Source organism: Heptranchias perlo, chromosome 5 (assembly GCF_035084215.1).
Source record: "Heptranchias perlo isolate sHepPer1 chromosome 5, sHepPer1.hap1, whole genome shotgun sequence".
Taxonomy (NCBI): domain Eukaryota; kingdom Metazoa; phylum Chordata; class Chondrichthyes; order Hexanchiformes; family Hexanchidae; genus Heptranchias; species Heptranchias perlo.
The window spans coordinates 13,745,494-13,768,964 of NC_090329.1; the positions used below are offsets into that span (position 1 = coordinate 13,745,494).

At 41.4% G+C, this 23,471-nt stretch overlaps 1 protein-coding gene across 6 annotated transcripts in view; it reads right to left on the reverse strand.

Moving 5' to 3' along the window:
• fam135a (family with sequence similarity 135 member A) overlaps positions 1–23,471 on the reverse strand; it is a 268,472-nt gene that overhangs the window by 50,496 nt on the left and 194,505 nt on the right. For 4 of the 6 annotated variants that reach the window (XM_067984032.1, XM_067984030.1, XM_067984031.1 and 1 more), the window contains one exon: positions 15,476–15,567. In XM_067984032.1, the coding sequence (XP_067840133.1) occupies positions 15,476–15,567 (92 nt within the window). Of the gene's footprint in view, positions 1–14,191; positions 14,411–15,475; positions 15,568–23,471 lie in introns of those variants that run through there. The other 2 variants (XM_067984034.1, XR_010962864.1) reach the window with 2 other exon arrangements.

A 23,471-nucleotide genomic window follows, 5' to 3' on the forward strand; every position in this document is an offset into this window, starting at 1 on the left:
ACCTTCTCGAGGGCAATTAGGGATGGGCAATAAATGCCGGCCTTGCCAGCGACGCCCACATCCCGTGAACGAATAAAAAAAAAGACTGTATAATGGGGAACAGGGAAATGGCAGAGCAATTAAACAAATACTTTGGTTCTGTCTTCACGGAAGAGGACACAAATAACTTCCCAGAAATACCAGGGAACCAAGGGACTAGTGAGAAGGAGGAATTAAAGGAAATTAGTATTAGTAAAAAAAAGTGCTGGAGAAATTAATGGGACTGAAAGCTAATCAACCCCCAGGACCTGATAATCCGCATTCCAGAGTACTAAAAGAGGTAGCCATGGAACTAGTGGATGCATTAGTTGTCATCTTCCAAAATTCTATAGATTATGGAACAGTTCCTATAGACTGGAGGGTGGCAAATGTAACCCCACTATTTAAAAAAGGAGGGAGAGAGAAAACAGGGAACTACAGACCGGTTAGCCTAACATCAGTGGTAGTGAAAATGCTAGAGTCTATTATAATGGATGTGATAACAGGACACTTAGAAAATATCAATGGGATTAGACAAAGTCAACATAGATTTATGAAAGGGAAATCATGTTTGACAAACCTACTGGAGTTTTTTGAGGATATAATTGGTAGAATAGATAAGGGAGAACCAGTGGATGTGGTTTATTTGGATTTTCAGAAGGCCTTTGATAAAGTCCCACATAAGAGGTTAGTGTGCAAAATTAAAGCACATGGGATTGGTGTTAATATACTGGCATGGATTGAAAATTGGTTAACAGATAAGAAACAGTGAGTAGGAATAAATGGGTCTTTTTCAGGGTGGCAGGCAGTGAACTAGTGGGATCAGTGTTCGGGCCCCAGCTATTCACAATATATATCAATGATTTGGATGAGGGAACCAAATGTAATATTTCCAGGTTTGCTGATGATACAAAACTAGGTGAGATCGTGACTTATGAGGAGGATGCAAAGAGGCTTCAAGGCAATTTAGACAAGTTGAGTGAGTGGACAAATACATGGCAGATGCAGTATAATGTGGATACATGTGAAGTTATCCACTTCGGAAGGAAAAACAGAAAGGCAGAGTATTATTTAAATGGTGATAGATTGGGAAATGTTGATGTACAAAGGGACTTGGGTGTCCTTGTACACCAGTCACTGAAAGCAAACATGAAGGTGCAGCAAGCAGTTAGGAAGGCAAATGGTATGTTGGCCTTCATTGCAAGAGGATTTGAGTATAGGAGCAAGGATGTCTTACTGCAGTTATACAGGGCCTTGGTGAGACCACACCTGGAGTATTGTGTGCAGTTTTGGTCTCCTTACCTATGAAAGGATATACGTGTCAAAGAGGGAGTGCAGCGAAGGTTCACCAGACTGAATTCTGGGATTGCAAGACTGTCGTATGAGGAGAGATTGGGTCGACTCGGCCTGTATTCACTAGAGTTTAGAAGAATGAGAGGGGATCTCAATGAAACATATAAAATTCTGACAGGGCTAGACAGACTGGATGCAGGGAGGATGTTTCCCCTGGCTGGGGGGTCTAGAACGAGGGGTCACAGTCTCAGGATACGGGGTAGGACATTTAGGACTGAGATGAGGAGAAATTTCTTCACTCAGAGGGTGGTGAACCTGTGGAATCCTCTACCACAGAAGGTTGTGGTGGCCAATTCACTGAATATATTTATTTAAGAAGGAGCTAGATAGATTTCTAGACACAAAAGGCATCAAAGGAGTATGGGGAGAGAGCGGGAATATGGTACTGAGATAGAGGATCAGCCATGATCAGATTGAATGGTGGAGCTGGCTCGAAGGGACGAATGGCCTACTCCTGATCCTATTTTCTATGAACGTGCAGGTGGTGTTGTTCCCATGTGCCTGTTACCCTTGTCCTTCTAGGTGGTAGAGGTCGCGGGTTTGGGAGGTGCTGTCGAAGAAGCCTTGGCGAGTTGCTGCAGTGCATCCTGTAGATGATACAGCCACAGTGTGCCGGTGGTGAAGGGAGTGAACGTTTAGGGTGGTGGATGGGGTGCCAATCAAGCTGTCTGCTTTGTACTGGATGGTGTTGAGCTTCTTGAGTGTTGTTGGAGCTGCACTCATCCAGGCAAGTGGAGAATATTCCATCACACTCCTGACTTGTGCCTTGTAGATGTTGGAAAGGCTTTGGGAAGTCAGGTGGTGAGTCACTCGCCACAGTATTTATGTGGCTGGTCCAGTTAGGTTTCTGGTCAATTGGGACTAGCTTAGTGGTATAAACTGGGCGACATGGACATGTTGGGCCGAAGGGCCTGTTTCCATGTTGTAACTTCTATGATTCTATGATTTTCTATGATGACCCCCAGGATGTTGATGGTGGGGGATTCGGCAATGATAATGCCGTTGAATGTCAAGGGGAAAGGGTTACTCTCTTGTTGGAGATGGTCATTGCCTGGCACTTGTCTGGCACGAATGTTACTTGCCACTTATCAGCCCAAGCCTGGATGTTGTCCAGGTCTTGCTGCATCGGGCATGGACTGCTTCATTATGAGGGGTTGCGAATGCAACTGAACACTGGCACCACATACTTTTTTTTTCTCATCCCAGAAATCAATCAATCTAGTGAACCTTAGTCGCACCCCCTCTAAAGCAAGTATATTCTTCCTTAGGTAAGACGACCAAAATCGTACACAGTTCTCCAGGTGTGGTCTCACCAGAGTCCTGTGTAATTACAGCAAGATTTCTTTACTCTTATACTCCAACCCCCTTGCAATAAAGGCTAACATACCATTTGCCTTCTTAATTGCTGCACCTGTGTGTTAACTTTGAGATTCAAGTGCAAGGACACTTAAATCCCTCTGACTCCAACATTTCTTAGTCTCTCACCTTTTAAAAAAAATTCTGCATTTCTATTCTTACTACCAAAGCGGATAATTTCACATTTCCCCACATTATACCCCATCTGCCACCTTCTCGCCCACTCACTTAACCTGTCTATATCCCTTTGCAGCCTCTTTGCATCCTCCGTACAGCTTACTTTCCCACCTAGTTTTGTATCGTCAGCAAACTTGAATACTTTACACTCGGTCCCTTCATCTAAGTCATTGATATAGATTGTAAACAGCTGAGGCCCAAGCACTGATCCTTACGGCACCCTGTTACAACCTGCCAACCTGAAAATGACCAGTTTATTCCTACTCTCTTTTCTGCCCATTAACCAATCCTCAATTCTTGCCAATATATTACTCCCAATCCCATGAACCCTAATCTTGTGTAACATCTTATCGAATGCCTTTTGAAAATCCAAATATACTACATCCACTGGTTCCCCCTTATCTACCCTGCTAGTTATACCCTCAAAAAATTCTAATAGATTTGTCAAACACAATTTCCCTTGTGGGGTTTGGCAGCACTGAGAGTAGGTCACAAGGTTTTACAGCATTGTCAGGCACTCCTGGAGTTAGGGAGCACGGTGGTGAAGGTTCCATGGTTTGGCAACACAGGGGATGTGTTCTGGGGTTTCAATGCTGGGAGGGCCACATTCCTGGGGTTTCACTGACACTTTTCTGGATTTGGCTCAGTGATAGCTTGAGTCAGAAGGTTGTGGGTCCAGAGACTTCAGTGCAGTACTGAGGGAGTGTTGCATTGTCAGAGGTGTTATCTTTCAGATTAGACAATAAACCAAGGCCCCATCTGCCCTCTCAAGGCTTGCTAAAGAATTTTTTAAAAATGTAAACTGTTCCTTACCAGGAAGCCACAGGTAGTCTCTCTGATGACAGATAGCACAAACTGGTTTTAATAGAACTCACGGAGTTACAAAATGGAACAATGGAGGTGGGAGGACCAAAAGTCACATGGGAAGAAGCAACCAGAGACCAGGTATGCATAAACTTTGATTTAAAGCATTACAAAGTGTCACTCCTAGTGATGTAGGAATCACAAGACTGAACATAGTAGCTAGATACTATGTAGAGTATTTTGTTTCCTATATTGTGCCAACAGTATTCAATGTATCTTGTATGAACTATTTTATGCATAGATATAAAAATATGCCCAGAGTTTTCTATTAATGTAAGTTTGTGTAGGAGCACCAGGAAAGTGGTGTTGGTGAATGTCTGGCAGTCTGTGTCTATGTGGCCATAATATTGAAGTTTTCAGAGCAGACGAGGCCACGTTGGAGTCTGTTATGCAAGCGTGAATTTATGACAGGTGGGGAAGAAAAAGGAAGGTGGGTAAATTAGGATGGAAGAGTGTGAACAATAGAACACTGGGGGGAGGGGGGGGGGGGAGGAAAAGCACAGGGCCATGGAGGGACTGATGGTGGTGGTCAGGAAAGAGGTTGGTGGCTGTAAAGCACAAGTTCAGGTTGATTGGTGGAGCAGGAAGGGTAGGGGACAAGGGGAGGAAGACAACTTGGGGTTGCAGAGACCTTGATGGACATTACCCACACACTCACATGTTGCCAGATCCTAAAGCCTCTCTTTCCTCCCATTGCTGCCATTTCTTCCCCCAGGCCAAGCCCACAGTCCTGAGAGACTCCTACCAGACATCACCAGATTCTGGACCCTGTTCCCAATTTCCCAGTGTTCCAAACTTTAGGACTCCTCCCCCCCCATTGCTGTCAGACCCCAGAAATCCACTCATAGTGCCTCGGCACAATTCCCATGTGCTGCCACAACCTGGGATCCCTGAAAATACTGAAGCAGATAGTAAGGACTATTCTTTACCACTTTCATCAATGGTTGAATTGTGCACACATGCTTCAGTGCATATAGTCAGAACTGTCAAGACAAATACACTGTACATGTGCAGACTGTAATCAACAGAACAATTGTTCCCAAAAAAGCCAAACAAATGGAATATATAGCTGCAGGGTTATAACCAAAATTGTTAATAAAAGCACTCAAACACAATTTTGTAGGTAAAATTTATTCCTGTTATTGTAAAGTGATTTTCTTTGTGTTTAGTACCCTAGTTCAAAAATGCCTAACCTTGAAAATAAGCTTTGCGAAAATCAAAGTGGCACATTAAAGGATCGATTTTTGAGTTATTTGATTAGTCAAGTATTTAAAAAAAAATTGGTAGATTTTCCTTAGTGTTTACAGTAAGTTGTTAGTCAAAAGAATTTGATTCCCCATTGCATGGTCAGATGACAAGGTGGAACTTATTTTTCACAGCCAACAATCTGTTTTCATATCCAATGCACATTTAATACTTTCCACTTGCAATTCTTACAACGAATGTTCAAAAAGCACCTAGTACATTAGCAGCTAATCCACGCTAAACTGCACTACATGCTTATTAAAGTACACCAATAGAGGGTGCTCTTTGTCATAACAAGCTACCGCAAAGACATGAAACAGCACCAAGATCGTAAGAAAGCTGGTCACAAAATCAAGAACTCTTGCATTTTAGGGTTTTACTCATATTTTCTTGTGCTCAGCATCAAGAACCAATCCTCTAAGCATGTCCTCATTCCCTACAAACCAAAGTATGACCCCACATGCACAGTAACTGCTAACGTAGCAAGCCCAGGGGGGTCACAAGCACTCTTGGAACATGGTGGAATAAATACCAGGCTTCAGCTGTAAACTATAGAACAGGTTTATTAAAAGCATAAGGAGTAGCAAAGAATACAACAGATTGCTATAGTTTAAAGGTCATGGCTATTCCTTTTTCAACACAGAAAACAACAGATGTGATCCTTTGCTAATAAAATAGAATGCTCATTCCTACTAGCTGATACTATGCTTCTTCCTTCATATGTAAACTATGAAAAAAACATTTTAAGAGCAATATTAGTAGGATCATAATCTCAAATATTATTTAAACCAAGTTATAACTATTGCCTTGATGAGGCTCCAGGTCAAACATAACTGCTTTTCAATTGGGTCGTGCCATCTGATTGGTCCCGATTGCATGATGATTAAGAGGTTGGTTCTTATGGACCAATCAGCCCTCTGAAAATTGATGGAAACAAAAGAGGGCAGACAGTAATAATGTGAAGTATTAGCGGATGGCACGTGGCTTCCACTACCCCCCCCCCCCCGGGCTGAGAATGAGTATGATGGCATCAGGTGTGTTCTTCAAGTTTATTTGTAAATTATAATTAGTATTAAAAAAATAATGGTGGTTTGAATTAATGTGTTTTCTTCTTCTGGGTTACGAGCAGACAGCACTGATTGAACAAAAGCATGAAAATTTATTAGATGAACACTTTACATGACAGACCAAGGAATTGTGTACAGCTATTTTAATGGAGGTGTTAGCCTACAATTTAAACAGTTTAATACCTCCATAAATAAAATCACTAAAATGTAGTAGTTAGGTACAAAAAAAATCTAAAAGGTTAATGGAATGTTAGCCAATATAACTAGAGGGCTAAAATATAAAAGGGGAGGAAGTTTTGCTACAGCCATACAAAGCCCTGGTTAGAGCACAACTGGAGAACTGTGTACAGTTCTGGGCACCGCACCTTAGTAAGGATATGTTGATTGGCCTTGGAAGGAATGCAGCACAGATTCACCAGAATGTTACCAGGGCTCCAAGGGTTAGATTATGAGAGATTACATAAACTAGGCTTGTATTTCCTGGAATATAGAACATTAAGGGGTGATTTGATTGAGGTTTTTAGAATTTTGAAAGGAATTGATAGGGCAGATAGAGAGAAACGTTTTCCATCGGTGGGGGAAGTCCAGGACAATGGGACATAACCTTAAAATCAGAGCCAGGCCATTCAGGAGAGAAGTTAGGAAACACTTCTTCACGCATAGGTTGGTGGAAGCGTGGCATTCTCTCCCACGAAAAGCAGTAGATGCTAGCTCATTTAATAATTTTAAATCTGAGGTGGATAGATTTCTGCTAGCCAAGGCAGATGAATAGAGTTAGGATATAGATCAGCCATGATCTCATTGAATGGCGGAACAGGCTTGAGGGGCTGAATGGCTGACTCCTGATCTTAGGTTCCTAATAGTAGACAATGGAATCTCAAATGGTTAGGATCTGGAATGCACTGCCCGAGGGAGTGGTGGAGGCAGATTCAATCATAGCCTTCAAAAGGGAACTGGATAAGTACTTGAACTGAAAAAGTGTGCAGAGCAATGGGGATAGGACGGGGGAGTGGGACTAGCTGGACTGCTTATGCATAGAGCCGGCGCGGACTCGATGGGCCGAATGGTCTCCTTTCATGCTGTAACCTTCTATGATTCAAATGCATTAAGCATTCAGCCACTAATATCACCAACATTCTTTTGGGAGGTGTGGCCTGGAAAGTTGCAACATTTACCATTTTGTTCTGCTTTGCAGAATATTTTCTCCAGCTTCAAGGCAACCCACCCCCCTCCTCCCTACCCCGGCAACTATTAGTCCCAAAGACGGACTTGTTCCCACTTGTGAGATCAGTAGACCTATAGAATAATGTCAGTGAATTAACAAATGAGCAAATTCAAAATTGTTTGATGGTGGAGAGGGGAAAGATACTCAAATAATTTCGTCATTCCCCTTTTAACACCTGGGGGTAAAGGGCGTTAATTCACTGATATTATTCCAAAGGCCTGGTGACCTGCTCATGGCACAGCACATTAGAGTTCTAACATGCTTCATCATTGAATGATAAGATGCAGGTTTGCTCCAACTTACTACCGGGTTAAACTTCAGTCTTAGTCACACTATTAGAAAGGTAATAAATAGAAGTCAGGATCTTCCCCACAAGGTGCAAAAATTACAATGGCATTGTGCTTGGTCACTTTTAGTAGGTCCTTCTAGTAGGTAGCAATTGAGCAATATGGTCAACAGGCCTTTCCTGAATTTGGGTGAATACACAAGAGGGAAAGGGGAGGGCGAGGAGAACAAAGTTGTTTTTAAAGGAGTTAATTTTAATTTGCATATTAATTAAATGTGAAATCCATTCAATATACTGATCTTCGCTGCATCAAATGTGGGTTTACTTTGTAGTGTATTTGGCTCAGTGCTACTGTTTGCATACATCAATATCAGCTGAACAATTTCAACAGTTGCTGTTTATAGAAGCAAATATTTTTTAATCTGTGCAACAAATGGAATACCATGACAACCATTAAGCCTCTCTAAACTAAGCAGAACTGTTCACTTAACAATGATATTAGAAGTCTTTTGTTTTAAACCCTGGTACTATGTTACACAGTAATTATTCCCCTCCCCTCCCCCCACGACCACACACAACATTTAAAGCTACAGGGGCTCGAGCATTGTGTTCATAATAAAGGACATCTCCATGTTCACCTAACAATGGCAAACGCATTCAAGTTACAAAAACCTTTGTTTCCCCCTGTGGTTTAACAAAGTACGTAAAATTAAAGCAGAAAGAAATGATCTATCTATGGAAAAAATGTGTAATCTACATCATAGTGCATGTATATTCAGAAGGAAATTTTCACAGATTCCAAGTGTTCTTACACTTTTATTGTTTAGCACTTGACAATTTCCTTAGTACTGAAGTGATTGAATGAAGCTAGTAGGAAGTCCCTCAGCAAGTTACTTTTGTGAGCTACACCTGCAATCTTACATCTTTGTACAAAATACATAACACGCAGTGTTTCCCTTAACACAAACTTTCAATAAAAGCTGTTCTAAGTATCCTAGTATCACAACACAGTAATAGTACAATATGTTGGTATATTAATGGGTGGATGTGACCTTTTGTCTGCTATTCCCCACAGTGTTTCTGATTTCAGCCAAGCTACAACAACTTGCATTTATATAGAGCCTTTAACATAGTTAAATGTCCCAAAGCACTTCACAGGAGCATTATCAAGCAAAATTTGACACCGAGCCACATAAGGAGATATTAGGACAAGTGACCAAAAGCTTGGTCAAAGAGGTAGGTTTTAAGAAGCATCTTAAAAAGGAGAGGGGGGTAGAGGGCTTTGGGGAGGGAATTCCAGAGCTTGGGGCTTAGACAGTTGAAGGCACAGCCACCAACAGTGGGGCAAAAGAAATTAGAGATGTGCAAGAGGCTAGAATTGGAAGAACACAGAGTTCTCCGAGGGTAGCAGAGATAGGGAGAGGCGAAGCCATGGAACGATTTGAAAACAAGGGTGAGAATTTTAAAAGCTACCTGGAAGCAGCAGTGAGTGAAGGTAAAGCACCTTTTCGTGGGAACTATGCAGGTTGAGTGAAAAAGAGCCTGTCAAGTTAAGTTTGTCTATTTTCATGTATGCTGGGTAACAGGTTACAAATCCAATATGAATGGTCATACAGGGCCTAATACTATAGTTAATAGGAACATATTTATTTTCCGGTCAAGTCCTAGTTCTGGAACAAACTTAAGCTCTTTAAACAAAAAGAGTCCCTGAAATAGATTTCCATGCACCACTCTTCCCTAATTATGCTGTGATCTGATATTTTAGTAATCTTCAAGTTTGTACCTTCAGAGGGAATGTAAATTCAGAGATAAAAAAATAAAATTCTGGAAATACACAGGTCAGGAAGCATTTATAAAGGAAAAAGACAAGTTAATGTTTTGGGTATGTATCCCGAAAAGTAAAAGATAAGTCAGATTGGGGGTTGGGGGGGGTGGGGGGGAAGAAAAGGAGAGGAGAGAAACAATAAATAATTTAGTCACAGGGAGGGAGTTAACAGGTTGAATGACCTGCAAACTACTCAACAGAAAACATTTAGATGATACAGAAAAATCAGCTCAGTAAGGCAATGAAATACATTATAATAACAAAAGAATATCTAAATATTTAAAAACGAAGCACATGGAAGGGTGTGTGTAGTGTTGACATCGGGAGGACAGGATCGGACTTAGCTTTGATGCTCCCAAGACAAATATGCTGCCAACAGTTCACATCAAACCTCACACATCATGGTATCTTGGAATAGTGAGAGGGCAACTGACATCTGTTGACCTGTACCTCAAGGAGTTAACATCTTCAGCACAGGAGGGGAAGGGGAGAAATTTAGCTACAGAAAGAAAAATATCTTACAAAATGTTATGTGCTATATCTGCTTTTTATGGTTTCCTGTAGTAAAATTACATTTTCATATCTTTAAAATGTGCAGTTCAAAGAGAGTCACAACTGAAGGCAACATAATCAAATCATACAATACAATAGAATTTTGCTAATCTATCATATTGGAGCTTAGAAAGTGTGCTCGGTTTTAAAGTTTACATTGAAAGAAGCTGGGTGATATGTTTATTATTTTATGTATCGAGGAGAATAGCAAATTTTATGATTCACCGTTTTATATTATTTAATGTTATTTCACCTGTTTTTTTTTATAAATAAACTGTCATGGTTTAGGGCACAAGTCTTCATCTGATAAGAATACATACTCAGTCCACCTTCTTGAGGGGAGAATCATGTGGCAGCATGCGATACATTGCAGTAGATGACATACAGAGTAATGGTTCTCTGTTGTGATCTCTGGATCTCACTATCATTTGCCTAGTCGCTGAGCAGGAAAAGGTATACTCTGGATCATAAGAGACAAGATCTGCTATGCAAGTGGCTGATGAAGTTGAACCAGAGAAAATATCAACTATAAAAACCGAATAATATAACACTGCCACTACATGCATTTACTAGTTCCTCTATGTTCATTTCAACGTGTATATAAGTAGCCTTAGTGAGACCCTGCTGGAAAGGGGGAGATCATTTAAGGAAGAGTGAATGAACTTGTAAATATATAGCGGTCTTCACATCGCCAGGATATCCCAAAGCACTTCACAACCAATATATTACTTTTCTGAAGTGCTTTCACTGTTGTTTTGTGGGCAAACACAGCAACTAATTTGCACACAGTAAGGTCCCATAAACAGCAATAAAATGACCAGTTAATCTGTTTTGGTGGTTTTGGTTCAGGGAGGAATGTTGACCAGGATACCAGGAGAACTCCCTACTCCTCTTTGAAAAAGTGCCACGTAATCTTTCACATCCACCTAAACAGATAGTCGGGGCTTACGTTTAACATCTCACCCAAAAGATAGCACATTCAGCAATGCAGCACTCTCTCAGTATCAGAACTGATGTGTTCAAATCCTGGAGTGGGGTTTGAAACAAAAACTTTCTGACTCAGAGACAAGGGTGCAAGCACTGAGTTAAGCTGGCATTTTCATTTAAAGTAAGAATAGAATTTTTTTTTTAAAGAGGGGTTGTGGGAACAGCCTGAAATCAGTAAACATGCCACATCTGCATTTATATAGTGCCTTTAACATAGTAAAACATCCCAAGGCACTTCACAGGAAAGTAATCAGACAAAATTTGACAGAGGCAAAGGAGACATTAGGACAAGTCAAAGGGATAGGTTTTCAGGAGCATCTTAAAAAGGAGAGGGGTGGAGAGGCTGATATTAATTGATATAAATCATACAATGAGTTTTAATTGTATTCAGGTGGTGGGTATCAATCGGGGACTCTTGTATCCTTTTTATAGGAGAGCTTATCTAGGGTGTGGTGTGTGTAAGGGGAATCTCTATGAATAAAGGTTTGGAAACAACTAAAGACCAGGCTCTAGTATTCACCACATGGCTATCCAATTATAACAGCTGAGGGGTTCAGGAGGTGGTCTTGGTGATGGGAGAGGATATGGAAGCGGAAGCTCAGCTCAGGGTCAAGTAGGACGCCGAGGTTGTGATCAGTCTGGTTCAGCCTGAGACAGTGGACAGGGAGAGGGATGGAATCAGTGATTAGGGAACAGAGTTTGTGGTGTGGGCTGAAAACAATGACTTCAGTCTTCCCAGTGTTTAATCTGAGGAAATTTCTGCTCATCTAGTACTGGATGTTGGACAAGCAGCATAACAACACAGAGGCAGTGGAGGGTCTAAAATGTGGTGAGGTAGAGCTGGGTGTTGTCAGTGTATATGTGGAACCTGATGTTAAGTTTTTGGATGATCTCCACATTACAGGAAAGATGAGATTGCATTAGAGAAGGTACAGAGGAGATTTATGAGGGTGTGGCCAGGCTGGAGAATTTTAGCTATGAGGAAAGATTGTTTTCTTTGGAACAGAGGAGGCTGAAGGGTGATTTAATTGAGGTTAAAATTATGAGTGGCCTGGATAGGTCCTTCCTATCCACTCTATTTCCCTTAGCAGGGATGTCAATAACCAGGGGACATAGATTTAAAGTAATTGGTAGAAGGATTGGAGGGGAGTTGAGGAGAATTTTTTTCACCCAGAGGGTGGTGGGGGTTTGGAACTCACTACCTGAAAGGGTATTAGAGGCAGAAACCCTCATCGCACTTAAAGTACTTTGATATCCATTTGAAGTGCCGTAACCTACACAGCTACGGACCAAGAGCTGGGAAGTGAGATTAGGCTGGATAGCTCTTTTTTGGCTGGCACAGAAGCGATGGGCCGAATGGATTCCTTCTGTGCTGTAAATTTCTATGATTCTATGTCACCAAGGGGAAGCGTGTGAATGAGAAATAGGAGCGGGCCAAGGATAGACCCTTGGGGGAATCCAAAGGTAACATTGTATGAGCGGGAAGAGAAGCCATTACAAGAGATTCTCTGGATACATAAGAATGGACCCAGAAAAGACCAGCTGGACAACAGAAAAGAAGCTTTGGAAGAGGATGTTGTGTTCAACAGCGTCAAAGGCTGCAGACAGGTCGAGAAGGATGTGGAGAGGTAATGCACCATGGTCACAGTCACATAGGATATCATTTAGGTCTTTGGTTAGGGTCGTTTCAGTGCTGTGGCAGGGGCAGAAACCTGATTGGAGAGGTTCAAACATGGAGTTGTGTGAAAAATGGGCTTGGATTTGGGAGACAACTGCATGGTCAAGGGCTGGAGAGGACAGGGAGATTCGTGATGGGGTGGATATTTTGATGGGACTAATGACACAGGTGTGAAAGGGAGGGGGACAGTACCTAAAAAGTAACTTAACAATATTAGCAGGAAGGGAAGTTGGGTGGTCAGCAGTTTAGTGGGAATAGGGTCAAGACACCAGGAGGTGGGTCTCGTGGACAAGATGAGCTCAGAGGGCATAAGGGGCGATAGGAGAGAAATTGGAGAAAGAAGCAAGTTCAGGGCTAGAGCAGGGGGGAACCTTGGGGGAAGTTTGGCATGGTGGATTAGGGGAAGGGAGGGATGTGGCAGAGGCAGCTGAAACAGAATACAATTCTGCAACAATTAGCTACACTGTCTGCATAATGACAGAATGCAAGATATTTTGGGTGTTGCTCCTCACAATGATTGAAAACTGTTCTCCAATAGTTAAGAGATTTTGTGGCACAGCCTGTTTCAGGGACAAAGTATGCTCTTAAAACCTGATTAGGAACAATGCTAATCAAAAACAAAAAGCATATGACCTCCTGTTGTAGCCTTACATAGATCTTTATTGAGTTTGCATTTGGAATACTGTGTGTATTTTGCCCCCCCCCCCCTACTTTCAAAAGGGCATTTATACAATAGAAAGAGTTCAGAAAAGAGCAATGACAATCATTGTAACACTTGGGCTCTAAAATATGAGGAAAGATTTGGAGAGCTGAACTTTATTTAATTTAAGATCCAAGTTTATAAATTGCTGAGGCATAAATGCTATATATGCAAGTAAATTTTACTGATTTAGCTCAGGACAAGACAGGACCAGAGTTAGAAAGCGTCAAATGAGACTGGAGATGGGATTCCCCCTCCCTCAAAAAAAAAATCAGGTATAACTTGATTATTTGTACAACAACTTAATTAACAGTACCCAAAATGTAATGAGAAACAGAAGATTCTGCTGACCAACCTCCTTGACTGAGGAAGTGGATTGCGTGAAGGACTACGATGTGTTTTATCTTTACTTCCAAAAGGCATCTGACAATGTTACACTCGAAAGGCTCAAAGCTGTGGGAATCCAGGGTAAATCTTAGATATGTAAAAGAAATTGGTGAAGGGTAGGAAAATGAACAGGTACTTAGAGTAATCATGTCTGGATGGGGGATGTACTAAATGCCCGAGGGATTGGTGTGGGGAGCACTCCTGTTTCTAATTTAGATCAATGACTTGGACTCAGAAACCCAATGCAAACTGATCAAATTTTCAGATGATGGCAAGCTAGGAGGAGCAGTGGAATCAGAAGACAGCTCAGAAGTTGCATAATCAGTTGGACAAAATACGTATGTGGGTAGAATGATGACAGAAGAAATTTAATACAAAAAAATGTAAATTTTCACATGTAGGCAGGCAAAATGGGCAATACACAAACTCCATGAATGGATTTGAAATAGCTAAGGATACAGCCTAGGAGTTTTAATAGACTCAAGATGCTTAATCAATGCAAAGCAACAATCAAAGCCTATTGAAAGAGTTGATTACAAAAGTGAGAAGAAGTTGTGATAAAACCATTCAGTGCTCCAATGAGACGAGACCTTGAGTACTGTGTCCATTTCTGGCCACCAAGAGACAAAGGAGACATTCAAGCCCTGGAAGTAGTGCAAGAGGGATGATCTCCAGTCATAGAAGTTTCAGCTATGAGGAATGAATGGAGAAAATTGGGCTCGTCAGCCTTGAAAGGCAATGCTTGAGAGGTGATCTTAGAGGTATACATGATTATAAACATTATGGAAAAGGTAAATCTTGAAAATTACTTTAACGTAATTTGCAAGATAAGAATAAGGGGTCACAGTTTTAAACTAGTAGGATTATCAGGAAGTTTATCTTCACACAAAGAGCAATCAACTCATGGAACAGACTCCCAGAAAACCCTACAATTACATTAGAACCAGTTGAATGCTGCAATGGGGGAAAAACTTAATCATTCTGGATGGATAAGTAAGTTGGGCCAAATGGCATTAGTCATTCATAATTATGTTGTGAAATCTATACTATATTAAATTTAAGTATGTCAAGCCCTCCTGATTTTGGACATCACCAGTCCGTGACACACAGTCATGCCAACAAGTGCATACTTATACCACTAGATATAGAGTTTCATAAGCTCCAAATCCCCATATTTATAGCTTATAGCATCAGGAATGCATCCTTCGGGAAATTTGTTTTGTTCTGACTTACCGTAGGCTTCACCACAGGGATCTACAAGCAAGTATTTAAAAACTATACAGAAACACATACTAAAAACAGGATTCTGGCATATGTAATAAATTTTAATAAAAATCTAACTTCTAATTTAATTAAATTCCCACTCACTTATTACAGGTGAATTACAGAAAAAAGTCATCCCTTTTGAGATATCTATTAGTCCATAAGAACCATAGAATCACTAAATCTGAGCTCTAAATTGGCCAACCAAGAGAGCAAACCCATGACCAATCAGATCCAAGACTCTTATTCCACCCAAAACAAAGTAAGTTTAAATAATTCTTAATTATTTGGAAGTTGTAACTGAAAGTTGAACTAAGTAAGTTGAAGTAGACTAGACATTTAAAAAAATTCAAACTGACTCACTTATGAGCAAGCCAAGTCACAAATAACAGATGTCTTGGCCTAGTGAATTACAATTTTTTTTTAAAAAAGTCCATTATCAGCCATGGGAGATCAATTAGTGTGTTTTTAAAAAAAAAATGATGGGTTTACCTGATTCCTCTCTGACATGAGGAACTCTATTTGGGTTCCTGGCAATCCGAGTTCAATGTAGGTTTTTACCAAACGTAGATCTGCACTGTTCCCTTAAAAACATGAAAGTGAAACATGAACATTTTTGTTTTAAACTGAAGGGCTTTTTCCTTAAAGTACAAATTAAAAAAAAAAACCTCAATATTAAGCTCAATGTGGCTTTAGGAAATCTGCAGATTTACCAGCATAGGTTAAACTGCATTAACTGGGCATTTTTCTTCTGTAGTAAGGCATCCATATTGTGTTCCTATGCATTCTGCATTATTTAAGAACAAATTCATGGAGGAAGCTAGAAGATTGTTCTAACAGCCAAACCTAACATGGAAGATTTTCCATTTTCTTCAGTGCATATTGTTCTATTCAAAACTGCCCAATATAACTGGTTCTCATTGTGGGTCGTAATATTCAACACCATTTTTTGTTTGTAGACTCACAGAAGAGATAAATGGGAAGGTAGGCAAATAGTACAGTGCATTACTCCATGGACACCAGATTCTCAATGAATTCTGAATCTTGGCTGTAATGTCTGGAGGTGACAGGTGGACCAAGTTACCAGTTCAACAGCAAAATTGGCAAAGGATTTGAATGAGTCAGCCAGTCTGGCACTGGTGCTTGGTGTCATGGGAAACCTTAAAGCAGGGAAAGATTAACTTAGAGAAGGAAAAAAATGTTTCTTAGAAAAGAAGTATAATTTTGGTCCTCATGGTCTATTGGTAAAAGGCTCATTATTGCATTGTTATTTCAACAATTGTACTAAAGAAATGGATAACCCCTCTTCCTGGAGCAACTTAACCGAAGTCTCAAGTTACTAGGACCAATAGACTAAAAATCACTGCACCAAACTGTCAAAAAATGAGTATGCTACTACAGAGTACGTTACTACACAACAATGAAATATGCAGTTTTGAGCTGCTTGTATGAAAGATCAGCAGTTGCATTACCACACAATTCTGAAATATTTAAATAAAACCCCACTCTGCAAAAGCTGCTCTAATGTCTTAACTATTTTAAACCAGGGTGTTGCATTTTGTCTTCTGTACAGAATCATTTGGATTAATTTATTCATAAGATTACACATTACTGGGGAGTGAAAAAAATGTTAGCTTAGAAATCCAAACGCTCTGTTGACTGGAGTTTAACTCATTAATATTTATTTTCATGGGCATAAAGGTCAATATTAATCTACATCTACAAATTTCAGCAGAAAACCCTTCAGCAGACTTCAATCTTTGACAACATCTTGTGTAAACTTTTAACCCGTAGCTTCCCAACAGATCCAGGGAAATCTTTGCCTCCCTGGGTTGACTGGTTTTGTTTTCAGCTCCTGTACTGTGATGCTAAAAATACTATTGCAGTTATACCTATTCAAAAGTCAGGAATAGTTTTATTCTTGCAATATTAATGCTATAAGTTACTAATAACAATTTTAAATAAAATAAAATGTAAACACTTCAATTCTGCTCACACTGACATCCCTATATTCCCATTTTCTCTCTTGCTCTTTTGTTTTCTTCCCCCGTCTCAAATTCAGAAATTTTAATTTACCAATTTTGGCCTATTCAGCTGAAAATTGACACGGCCAGTTTTCAAACCAAAGTCCAAATGGTTACATAACGTTCAGCCTTTGAAATGCCTGGACAAGTAGGATGGTGCTTGAGCCATACTTCTGTATTGTGTTGACTTTGGTAACTGCAGTTTGATGTATCAGTTGGTCTTAAGCAGAGATCTGAATCAGTTTCACTGAATGAATTTTTGTTTACTACCTTGCTTCCCTACCAAACTAAATGCCACACGCCATTCCCTAATTGAGGACAGGATGATGATCTACCCGTAAGAGATCCTATGACACATTGTGAAGAGCAGGGGAGTTGTCCCGGCTAATATTTATCCCTCAGCCAATATCACTAAAGCAGATTTTCTGGTCATTATCACATTGCTGTGTGCAAATTGTTGCTCCATTTCCTACATTATAACACTGACTATACTTAAAGTATTTAATTGGCTGTCCTGACTCCATGAAAGGCACTTTATAAATACAAGTTCTTTCTTTTGCACCGATGCAGACAGCAGTTTTATAATGGCTGCTAAAAAGCATACAATGACACCCAAGAATTACACTTCCTTTTTTGAGCCATAGGGGGTTATATTGGGTAACCCCAGAAACCTGGCATAGGGGTCACAGTGCACGATTAACCCGTGCCCGGTCGCTGAGATGCAGGCAGTACGTACCATTCGTGCTGCCTGGTGATTTACCTGATTGCTGCAACCATCCAGTACTACCTGTGCTGTTGAATGGCTGCTCACCAGCAGGAGGCCCAGATAGCGCGAGTGGCTAGCACCACTTAAAGGCAACCTGCACCTCTTAAAGGGGAGGTGCAGTGTGGCTGCAGGAAGTCAATTGGGAAGTGAATCTATGCTGCAATATAGTACAGCATGGAGATGATGGAACCTCTGGAATTTTTAATGAGCAACAACTGGGCTGCTCAACATTTGCAGGACTCTGATATTTGCAAAATATTAGATACGGATCCGCACGGAGATCAGACATCGCGCACATAAAACACAGATGCAGGTCCCGTCCCTATGTTTCCAAACTGTTGAGTTATGTTAAAACATTGAATAGGAGGTTGCGTACTACTAAATCCCACACCACCAATCTGCTGATCTGAGTTTGTACCAGGCCTGTAAGAGTGCGTGCACTAAGGTTCTCTGATGATGCACTAGAGGCCTTGGTACAAGAGGTGGACAGAAGGAGAGGCATCCTATATTCGCAGGGGGGCAAGAGGCCCTCCAGATGTGTGCTCCTGAGGCAGTAGGGGACAAAGTCAAAGCCAAGCATATAGCACCATGAACATGGATGCAGCGCAGGAAGAAGTTCAATGCTTTGATATGAGTGGTCAAGGTGAGTGAGGTCAACTGTCAAGTGGCATCTCCTACCAACTGCACCACTAGCCACATCCACTGCTCCATGCACTACACCCCCATATCAACAAACTCTTTCAATCAGTATCCAACCCTTCCAATCAGATGCTTCATCTCACCCTCATACATTACCACTGTTGCAAGCACACGTGGCTTGAGAGATGGTGCAAGAGGGAGGGTTTCAAATTCCTGGGCCATTGGAACTGGTTCTGGGGGAGGTGGGACCAGTACAAATTGGACAGTCTGCATCTGGGCAGGACTAGAACCAATGTCCCAGGGGGAGTGTTTGCTAGTGCTGTTGGGGAGGGTTTAAACTAATGTGGCAGGGGGATGGGAACCGATGCAGGAAGTCAGTGGGAAGTAAAGTGGTGACAGAAACAAAAGGCAGTGTGTACAAAACATGACCGGACAGATGGTCTGAGAAAGCAGGGCAAAGACCAAGGGAAGTCTAGATTAAACTGCATTTATTTCAATGCAAGAAGTCTGATGGGCAAGGCAGATGAACTCAGGGCATGGATGGGTACATGGGACTGGGATGTTATAGCTATTACTAAAAAATGGCTAAGGGAGGGGCAGGACTGGCAGCTCAATGTTCCAGGGTACAGATGCTATAGGAAAGATAGAGCAGGAGGTAAGAGAGGAGGGGGAGTTGCGTTCTTGATTAGAGAGAACATCACGGCAGCAGTGAGAGGGGATATATCCAAGGGTTCGCCCACTGAGTCTTTATGGGTAGAACTGAAAAATAAGAAGGGAGAGATCACTTTGATAGGATTGTACGACAGACCCCCAAATAGTCAATGGGAAATTGAGGAGCAAATATGTAAGGAGATTACAGACAGCTGCAAGAAAAATAGGGTGGTAATAGTAGGGGACTTTAACTTTCCCAACATTGACTGGGACAGCCATAGCATTAGGGGCTTGGATGGAGAGAAATTTGTTGAGTGTATTCAGGAGGAATTTCTCATTCAGTATGTGGATGGCCCGACTAGAGAGGGGGCAAAACTTGACCTCCTCTTGGGAAATAAGGAAGGGCAGGTGAGAGAATGTTAGTGAGGGATCACTTTGGGACCAGTGATCATAATTCCATTAGTTTTAAGATAGCTATGGAGAATGATAGGTCTGGCCCAAAAGTTAAAATTCTAAATTGGGGAAAGGCCAATTTTGATGGTATTAGACAGGAACTTTCAGAAGTTGATTGGGAGAGTCTGTCGGCAGGCAAAGGGACGTCTGGTAAGTGGGAGGCTTTCAAAAGTGTGTTAACCAGGGTTCAGGGTAAGCACATTCCTTATAAAGTGAAGGGCAAGGCTGGTAGAAGTAGGGAACCTTGGATGACTCGGGAGATTGATGCCCTAGTCAAAAAGAAGAAGGAGGCATATGACATGCATAGGCAGCTGGGATCAAGTGGATCCCTTGAAGAGTATAGAGATTGCCGGAGTAGAGTTAAGAGAGAAATCAGGAGGGCAAAAAGGGGACATGAGATTGCTTTGGCAGATAAGGCAAAGGAGAATCCAAAGAGCTTCTACAAATACATAAAGGGCAAATGAGTAACCAGGGAGAGAGTAGGGCCTCTTAAGGATCAACAAGGTCATCTATGTGCGGAACCACAAGAGATGGGCGAGATCCCGAATGAATATTTCACATCGGTATTTATGGTTGAGAAAGGCATGGATGTTAGGGAACTTGGGGAAATAAACAGTGATGTCTTGAGGAGTGTACATATTACAGAGAGGGAGGTGCTGGAAGTCTTAACGCGCATCAAGGTAGATAAATCTCCAGGACCTGATGAAATGCATCCCAGGACGTTATGGGAGGTTAGGGAGGAAATTGCTGGTCCCCTAGCAGAGATATTTGAATCATCACCAACTACAGGTGAGGTGCCTGAAGATTGGAGGGTCGCAAATGTTGTGCCTTTGTTTAAGAAGGGCGGCAGGGAAAAGCCTGGGAACTACAGACTGGTGAGCCTGACATCTGTAGTGGGTAAGTTGTTAGAGGGTATTCTGAGGGACAGGATCTACGGGCATTTGGAGAGGCAGGAACTGATTAGGAACAGTCAGCATGGTTTTGTGAGAGGAAAATCATGTCTCACAAATTTGATTGAGTTTTTTGAAGGGGTAACCAAGAAGATAGATGAGGGCTGTGCAGTAGACGTGGTCTACATGGACTTTAGCAAAGCCTTTGACAAGGTACCGCATGGTAGGTTGTTACATAAGGTTAAATCTCACGGGATCCAAGGTGAGGGAGCCAATTGGATCCAAAATTGGATTGACGACAGAAGACAGAGGGTGGTTGTGGAGGGTTGTTTTTTAAACTGGAGGCCTGTGACCAGCGGTGTGTCTCAGGGATCGGTGCTGGGTCCGCTGTTATTTGTTATTTATATTAATGATTTGGATGAGAATTTAGGAGGCATGGTTAGTAAGTTTGCAGATGACACCAAGATTGGTGGCATTGTGGACAGTGAAGAAGGTTATCTAGGATTGCAATGGGATCTTGATAAATTGGGTCAGTGGGCCGATGAATGGCAGATGGAGTTTAATTTAGATAAATGTGAGGTGATGCATTTTGGTAGATCGAATCGGGCCAGGACCTACTCCGTCAATGGTAGGGCGTTGGGGAGAGTTATAGAACAAAGAGATCTAGGAGTACAGGTTCATAGCTCCTTGAAAGTGGAGTCACAGGTGGATAGGGTGGTGAAGAAGGCATTCAGCATGCTTGGTTTCATTGGTCAGAACATTGAATACAGGAGTTGGGATGTCTTGTTGAAGTTGTACAAGACATTAGTAAGGCCACACTTGGAATACTGTGTACAGTTCTGGTCACCCTATTATAGAAAGGATATAATTAAACTAGAAAGAGTGCAGAAAAGATTTACTAGCATGCTACCGGGACTTGATGGTTTGACTTATAGGGAGAGGTTGGATAGACTGGGACTTTTTTTCCCTGGAGAGTAGGAGGTTAAGGGGTGATCTTATACAAGTCTATAAAATAATGAGGGGCATAGATAAGGTCGATAGTCAAAATCTTTTCCCAAAGGTAGGGGAGTCTATAACGAGGGGGCATAGATTTAAGGTGAGAGGGGAGAGATACAAAAGGGTCCAGAGGGGCAATTTTTTCACTCAAAGGGTGGTGAGTGTCTGGAACGAGCTGCCAGAGGCAGTAGTCGAGGCGGGTACAATTTTGTCTTTTAAAAAGCATTTGGACAGTTACATGGTTAAGATAGGTATATGGGCCAAGTGCAGGCAATTGGGACTAGCTTAGTGGTATAAACTGGGCGACATGGACATGTTGGGCCGAAGGGCCTGTTTCCATGTTGTAAACTTCTGTGATTCTACCCACTGGCAGCTATTGAACCATAATAGCGACATCACCCAAACATCTTGCAGGACACTCACCGACACACGGCCTGCTTTCTTGCAAGAGAAGGTGGCGCATTACAGGAGGCAGTAAGTGGCAGTGGCTCCATAGAACATGAACCTGCTATCCTCTCTCAGGATGACAGCATTCTTGTCCCACTCCTGCCACTCCGCCAGTGCTCTTGATGTTGCCTGTCAGCTAGCTAGCCCACTCCCTGTGGAGTATTGAAACTTTATTATAGGAACATAGGAAAATAGGAAGAGGATTAGGCCATTTTGCCCCTTGAGCTATAGCCCCATATCCCTTAATACCTTTGGTTAACAAAAATCGATCAATCTCAGATTTAAAATTAACTGAGCTAGCATCAAATGTCGTTTGCAGAACAGTGTTCCAAACTTCTTCCATCCCGTGTGTGTGGAAGCATTTCGTAACTTAATTCCTGCAAGTTCTGGCTCTAATTTTTAGGCTATGTCCCCATGTTGTAGTATTCAAGCATAGGAGACCTCCAAAAACAGGTACAAATGCATCAGCAGCCAGAAGCAATAATCCAGCAACTAACCTGTAAATCCTGCATGATCCCTTTAAATAGCGCTGATGGAGGGGTCCTGCATGTGGTTTAAGATCTGTTCAGCTGTGCGAGGCTAAAACAGTGCGTTGGCTGGAGTGTGGAGTTCCAAAATCGCATCCGTCCCTTTAAATCAGCGTTGCACCCTGATCTACCACATAATTTCCCTACTTTACATGCTGTTGGCATTCGTTATCTGCACATGCACGAATGCCTTTAGCAATATGGCATGCGGCACATGTCACTAGAAGTGTGCGCACAGATTCTGGATGCCATTTTAGGTCCTTAGGAGTCTGCGTAGCGCCTACACAAAGGCACTAAGTGGCCCAATTGAGAGCCCATAGTACCCAAGTTCAGCCTGCTACTACTCCAAACCATCAAGTCCCAACTTTGGGAACTTGCATGCTTAATCCCGTAACCTACACTGGCACAGGGCATTGTGACACTAGTGTGGCTTTTTATTTAGCTGCACATTCAAAAACATTTAAATTAAATGTTTGGCAGTTTTTATTTCCTTTACTGTTAAAAATAGTAAATAGTGAAATGTTCAAGATAAAAGATAACAAAAATTATAAACAATAAATTAAGTAAATAATTTTTGTTTGGTTATTAAAAGTTCAAGGTCCCTTTGGTATATATACCATAAGTATCTGCATTTGCTATTTATCAAAAAATGAAGAACTTGAATTATGGCAAAATTACACCTCCATCAACATAACATGAGCTGGGCTACACCCAAGGAGAGTATTTAAACCAGCAAGGCTGTAGATTATCTTTTTTTTGGCTGAGCATACAATACACCTTTATCAGGGAGTAGGCACTGACTATTACTTGGCCAATCTTTTATTTAGCATAGCACAATTGATGTGTTGCTACATTAACTGAAAGCATTACTGGGGTGAAAAAATTGCTTCATGTCTAGAACATATTACTGATGCATATAGCAAGACCAAACTATGAACTGTAATAAGCCTCTCTCATATACTGCCTAATGTATGTAAACAACTGCAGAATGGAAAGTAAATTCTAGGATGACAAATTTTCCATAAACTTGCAGGCACTCAAATTTAATACAAGAAAGAAGATTTTTTTTTAAAAAAAGAGATAAAGGTGGGAACT